Source organism: Nanorana parkeri, unplaced genomic scaffold (genome assembly GCF_000935625.1).
Source record: "Nanorana parkeri isolate BGI_ZX_2015 unplaced genomic scaffold, ASM93562v1 scaffold397, whole genome shotgun sequence".
Taxonomy (NCBI): Eukaryota; Metazoa; Chordata; class Amphibia; order Anura; family Dicroglossidae; genus Nanorana; species Nanorana parkeri.
The window spans coordinates 297063-303453 of record NW_017306665.1 but is presented as its reverse complement, the minus strand read 5'-3'; the positions used below and the strand labels follow the sequence as shown (position 1 = coordinate 303453).

The window sequence follows — 6391 nt, the reverse complement described above, 5'->3', positions numbered from 1 at the left end:
CATGTTTGTGCCATTTGGGAGATTCTCTTCAATAGATACATCAGTAAGTCAGAGGAAATCTCTTTTAAAAGTCATGAAATATCCCCTCTTAGACATTTGCCACCAAAAAAAGAGTCCCCGTTGGAAGATTTCTTCTCTAGTCCAAATTTGGTGACAGGTTAAATATTTGAAAAAACCATACACACCCATTGCACTCCTGACCGGATAGAAAACTCAAATTGTAGGGTGGGTGCTGAAATGACCGCGGATGCCTCCGCAGAATAAATCCAGAAAATTTAAAAAAGGTCACAAGCACTCCAGCATGTAGAAAAGTCAATGTTTATTGGCTTCACAATTGTCGCATCATCAGAGCGACGTTTCGGAACAGCAAAGAGTTCTGAAACGTTTTGCCTGAGGAAGGGACTTTGCTGTTCCGAAACGTCGCTCTGATGATGCGACAATTGTGAAGCCAATAAACATTGACTTTTCTACATGCTGGAGTGCTTGTGACCTTTTTTGAATTTTCCGGTTAAATATTTGGACTTGCCTTACTTTCAGACCCAGTGGTAATGGTCACCAAGACAAATAGCAGGTAAATCTGCCCAACTGGGATATAGACAGCAATAAAAACCTGATCGGTGTGCAGATCCCTTCCTACTCTATCCAAAACAAAAAAAGATAGAATTTTTGGCTTTAGATATACTTTAAGAGCTATGGCCAAACCTTTTTTGGCTATAGTTCTCTTTTGGGTCACAGGGGTACATTTACAAAATTCAGCAGATAGCAGGCTATAACCCATATAAATACCGACAGCGCAGAGACGTGCTGCAGCTGGGAATGATCCCAGCAATATTGTTGGGATCCGCCACCAGATTGACAGCTGGCTGTGCCTGTCTAGAGCCAGAACCAGCTGTGCCGGCCCCTCCCCTGTCTGTCCTTCCAATCAGCACTGTAGGAACAGAGAGGGGAGGGGGAATCGCTGCAGGGAGCGGTGACTGACAGTCAATACTCTCTGCAGGGAGAAGATAATTTGCTGGGCGATCAGTGGTTTGTGATCGCTCAGCTCTCTATCTTAAGAGCTGGGTGTCACAGCTGCAGTCACATGTTGGCTCTAATTATGGAGATGATTGTTTTTCCCTCTGCCCATAGTTCTCCTCTAAAAGAGAACTATGAGGTAACCTTTTTATCCCATAGTTCTCTTCAGCGTCACGGGAGGACATATACTAACCTCCTCCTGTGACCCAAAACTCAGTATATAGCGAGCCATTGCCCACAATATACTGAGATTGCCCCAGCCAGGGCGGATTCCGACAATATTGTCGAGATCCACCCAGCTGGCTCTGCCTATCTAGAGGCAGAGCCAGCTGTGCCTGCCCCCTCCCACGTCCGTTCCTCCAGGCAGAGCTGGAGGATTAGAGAAGGGGGGGATCCCTGCAGGGAGCTGTGACTGACAGTCACTGCTCTCTGCAGGGAGAGGATCGGGAAGTCAGCGATCGGCGGAGGGTGTGTTTTCTGACTTCCCGATCAATAGAGCCGACCTGTGACAGCTTCATTGTGTTTTTCACTCACCCCATAATTCTCCTTTATGTCACAATGCTTATGTAGCATGTATGTAGCGTGTATGTCAGTTGTTTACAAACTATACATTTTACTCATTGACTTAACGCACAAATAAAGCTTCCATTGCATCAGGAGGGAATAAGAGTTGCAGATGGCCAGGCTTTTTTTCAGGATAATGATGCCATTTTGTTTTACAGCCCAGCGAGCTGCTGCCAAAATTGAAGGAAATGGCGGCCACAATGGACGGGTTCCACCGCTCCTTCGAGTACATCCAGGATTATGTCAGCATTTACGGTCTGAAGATTTGGCAAGAAGAAGTGTCACGGATCGTCAACTACAACGTAGAACAAGAATGCAACAACTTCCTCCGGACAAAGGTAGTGTTGTACGTTTGGATTTGTTAGCAACCAATAAAAGTCAACTATTATGACTAGTAGGAGGAGCTTTGTCACCACAATGTTTATGGTTTTAAAGTGACAGTCCACCTTTTGGAAAAAAAATACTAAATGCAAAAACATTGAAGTCACGATTGATGGGTATTTACTGATTTTTGTGCAGTGAAGCCTGCAGAGCATTGCACCCACTATGAGTGCATCACAGATGCAATGCACAGGCTCTTGCAGTGTTTTCCCCCAACCTCAGTTCCGTACAAAGATAGGGAACTGGGCTGAAGAAAGTGCGGCTGGATTACAAGGGGGGTTTGGGAAGAGAGATCTCTGTTGTGGCTGTTGACAGTCCCCCTGCCATGGTGGTAATGGAAGCAATCCCATTGAACACTTGGCACGATTGGATGGCTGGCTTCAAAACAAGTTTATGCCAGAACAGAACAACCTCCCTCGATTTAGGATGTGGAGGGGGGGAGGTTGTATTATGGGCATGACCATGCTTCTTATTATATCCTAAGTATGAGTGTAACATGAAACAGTGTCTAAAATCTGGACTGTGTATGCAATGTTTTTATCGCTGATTGTTGCATCCTGACTTGGAAGTCTTGAATAAAGATGTCACCAACTTGAACGTTTCCAAATCAGTGCAAATCTATTTTGTTGATAGGTGTCACTCAAACAACAAGCACTTTCGGGGCCACGCAAGGTCCTCTTCATCAGGCTCAGACATAACGTAATCTCTGAGCCTGATGAAGGGGTCCCTGCGTGGCCCCGAATGTGCTTGTCATTTGAGTGACATCTGTCAACAAAATGGACTTGCACTGATTTGGAAACGTTCAAGTTGGTGACATCTTTATTCACGTTTTACTGTTAGCGGTGCCATCCGCAGTCATTTGGAGCACCTGAAATGTTTTTGGGATATCCGGTAAGGAGTGCTACAAGATAAATGAACACTGACTTGGAGGTCTTCTCTAACTACAGAGCTCCACGTTTCAGGGGTATCATTTGCCTTTGCCACTTTTCACCTAATTCCAGATCTTCATGTTTCCACCAGATTCAAGACTGGCAAAGCATGTACCAGTCCACTCACATCCCCATCCCCAAGTTCCCTCCGGTGGACGAGTCTGTCACCTTTATTGGGCGTCTGTGCCGGGAGATCCTGAGAATAACAGATCCAAAGTAAGTTTTCATGGCAAATGTGAAAGAGAAAAAAAAAAGAGAGTGAGCAATTAAAAATAAGGCAAGTGACTGTTAACTCTAAATTGATGAGCGGTAAAAGCTTTTAAAACATCACCTATGGGCAATTTGGGGTACTGTCATTTTTTTTGCCATTTTACAGGAGCGCAGTTTTAAAGGAGAACTATGAGGTGAGTGCTTTTCACTCACCTTTATAGTTCTAGCCGACCTGTGACAGTGAGACTGTCACAGGTCGGCTCAGTAGATCGGGAGGTGTGCGAACATATACCGGCGTCCGCTCACCTCTCGATCCTGTCACAGCTCTCTGCCGTGACAAGGGAGGGGCTGGATTCCCCCCGCTCCGATCCGCCAGCAGTGACTGGTGGATCGGACGGGGGAGGGGGCGGGTACAGATGGCTCTGCCTCTAGATAGGCAGAGCCAGCTGTCACTCACGCAGCTGGGCGGATCTCGACATCTATGTTGGGATCCGCTCCGGCTGCGGAGTCTCAGTATACCGCAAGCTGTAGCTCGCGGTATACTGAGCTTAGGGTAACGGGAGGATGCTAGTTTGTGTCCTCCCGTTACCCTAAGGAGAACTATGGGGAAAAACACTGACCCCATAGTTCTCCTGTAAGGTTTGACTTGTTTAGTATCTCTCTGACACAACCCCATCTTTTATATTTTACCCAAAAAATGGGTATTCTATTGTGTTTGTGTGCTCTAACATTCCTTCCATGTGTATGTTTTCCTAAAAATATCGCTTGGATAAACCTTTGTGCAAATATCGAGACATAAAAAAATTGCAACTAGCATTCTTTTTCTACATTGCCTCTGCTTTCTTAAAATATATCATTGTGTGGGGGCTTTAAGCGGTGTTCTAGTCAAAATTTCAATTTTAAGTTGTGCACAAAGTAATTAAAAAAAATTAAAATTGTTCCGGTCGTAAAGTAGTTAAACATATGAGACTGACAAAGTAACATTTGGGCCATTCTACATATAATACATTTCCATCTAAAATAATAAATAGTTATGCACCAATACTGGTTTTTCGAGTACCGATATTTTCTTTTTGGGCTTGCCAATACCAAGTACTGATACCAGTGCCTTGTCCCCCAATTATCAGGAAGTCGGGTGGCGGATCATAACCCGCTGCCCGGCTTCCTGATTCCATGTGAAGCCGGTGTTCTATCTAAAGAACACCAGCTTCACTTGCAGAGGCTGCCTGGCTTCCTGACCAATCAGGAATTCGAGCAGTGGGTCATGAGGTGCCATCCGGCATCCTGATTGGCCAGGAAGCCAGTCTCCTATCAACAGGTGAAGCCGGCTTCCTAGCCAATCAGAAAGCTGGGTGGCACGTCCTGACCCAGCTTCCTGATTGGTCAGGAAGCCAGGTTGCCTAGCAACGGGTGAAGCCGGCTTCCTAGACAATCAGGAAGTCGGGAGGTGGGTCATAACCGACCGCCTAGCTTCCTGATTGCAAAGACAGCCAGCTCCATGCTCCCTCGGCACTGCCGATCAGAGGGAAATCTCCGTCTGGCCGGAAGTTCCAGGATCGGAGGTAAGTATCAGAGCATTTGGGCAAGTACAATTACTAGTATCAGTGCACCCCTAATTATAAATGTCCCCCCAATGTCTTTTCACTGCAGAGTGACGTGTTACATAGACCAGATGAACACCTGGTACGACATGCGCACCCACCATGAAGTGACCAACAGTCACCTCTTCTCCGAGATCCAGGACTCCCTGGGAACATTTGGCTTAAACGGGCTGGACAGACTGCTGTGCTTCATGATCGTCAAAGAGCTGCAGGTATTTATATCAACAGCAAGGCCTGAAGCAAACCTATGCTTTGATTATATCCTAACCTATGCTGTGATTATATAGTCTAACCATATGTGGAAGGAGGGTAATCTTAACAGGTCCTTCTTGGGGGATATGCTGCTCACATCTGTTAGCTGTGCTGTCTGTTGTCCTGTGCTGGCATATTGGAGAATTGTGGAAGGTTTTCTATAGAATGGGCCATGATGCACTCCTGACCCTCCCTAGGTCCTGGTTGGAGCCAGCAGACTGCCTGATCAGGGGTTCTGGGTGACCGATACTTTCTGAAAGAGTCAAAAAGAGGGAGCAGCAGAAATTCACCAGTCAGATAGAATGTGGAGTGTTTTTGTTTAGTTTTTTTTTTCATTCCTAATATTTGTTATATATTGTTTAAATCTGAACTTCAGTCAGATAAAAGACAAATTATTACAGCTCTGTCTTTATTAATGAAGAAGAAAAATCTTACCCTTGCAATGAGGCTACCCCCACACTTGAAGGGTTAAGTGCTCATTTTGTCTAGGGGGCTCAACACTTGCCTCTCTTCCCATCCGCTCCAGTTATGGAACATCCATCGGCATCCTCATGTCTAATCTAATGCATGTCAGTGGACTTAGATAAGATGTGATGATGTCAGTGACCCTTAGACCAGCCCAGGGGAGAAGAGCTGTGGGGGCCGGTCTAGCAGCATGGGGGAAACCAACGGTACCCGAGGATCAGGTGAGTAATGCAGCTTTATTTGAGCCCCCTAGACAAACTGAGCACTTAACCCTTGTTTTCCCAGAGATCTTCTTTAAAATGCCATTAAATGTATTTTTTAAGTGCAATAAATGCAAGTACATGAACATGGTATTAGTCCCCGTACAGCAGAGCTCAGTTTGTGAGAGGGAGAAATAGCACAAGAAGCCCATCAGTTCTTCTGCAGTGCAAGGAGTATTCCGAAAGGAGGAGAGAGCAGAGTGACAGATAGGTGAACTCATGGTTGTTCTTCTCCTTTAGCTGTTCAGTCACAGGGTTTCGGAGGCACAAGACCTGTAAGTGTTACTGAACTTCAGCAGAGAATAATCGGGTATTCTGCCCTGCCAGACAGGACTGTGTGATGTGACAGAGCCTTGCTAAACCTCAGGACTGGATAGAGATAAATACTGGTACTTCGGAGGGTAAAAAAAGCTCTTATCTAGTTTGTCTGTGTACCTGGAGTTGAGCTTTAAAGAAACCTGTACTGAGAAGCTTGTACACTTCCAGTGCTTTGCTGCCCTTCCAAAAATACAAGTTGCCTGGCTGTCTCTGCCTTTAGCTAATGATCATGTATGCAACAAGTGAGGTGAGAAGTAAAATGAGAAAACCTGATCTGTTTGCTTGTTCAGGGTCATTGGCTTAGAATATGACAGCCAGAGAGCTAGCATTGTCAGAAGGGAAGGTCAGCAGTGGCCCCTCAGAGTAGATCTTCCTGGGGAATGATTGGCAATGCAAA

The 6391-nt window shown here is 45.6% G+C and overlaps 1 protein-coding gene across 1 annotated transcript in view; it reads left to right on the top strand.

Moving 5' to 3' along the window:
* KIAA0196 (KIAA0196 ortholog) overlaps positions 1-6391 on the top strand; it is a 43392-nt gene that overhangs the window by 26139 nt on the left and 10862 nt on the right. Inside the window, exons 19-21 of the mRNA XM_018559465.1 lie at positions 1737-1916; positions 2980-3104; positions 4749-4911. Coding sequence (XP_018414967.1) covers positions 1737-1916; positions 2980-3104; positions 4749-4911 — 468 coding nt within the window. The remainder of the gene's footprint in view (positions 1-1736; positions 1917-2979; positions 3105-4748; positions 4912-6391) is intronic.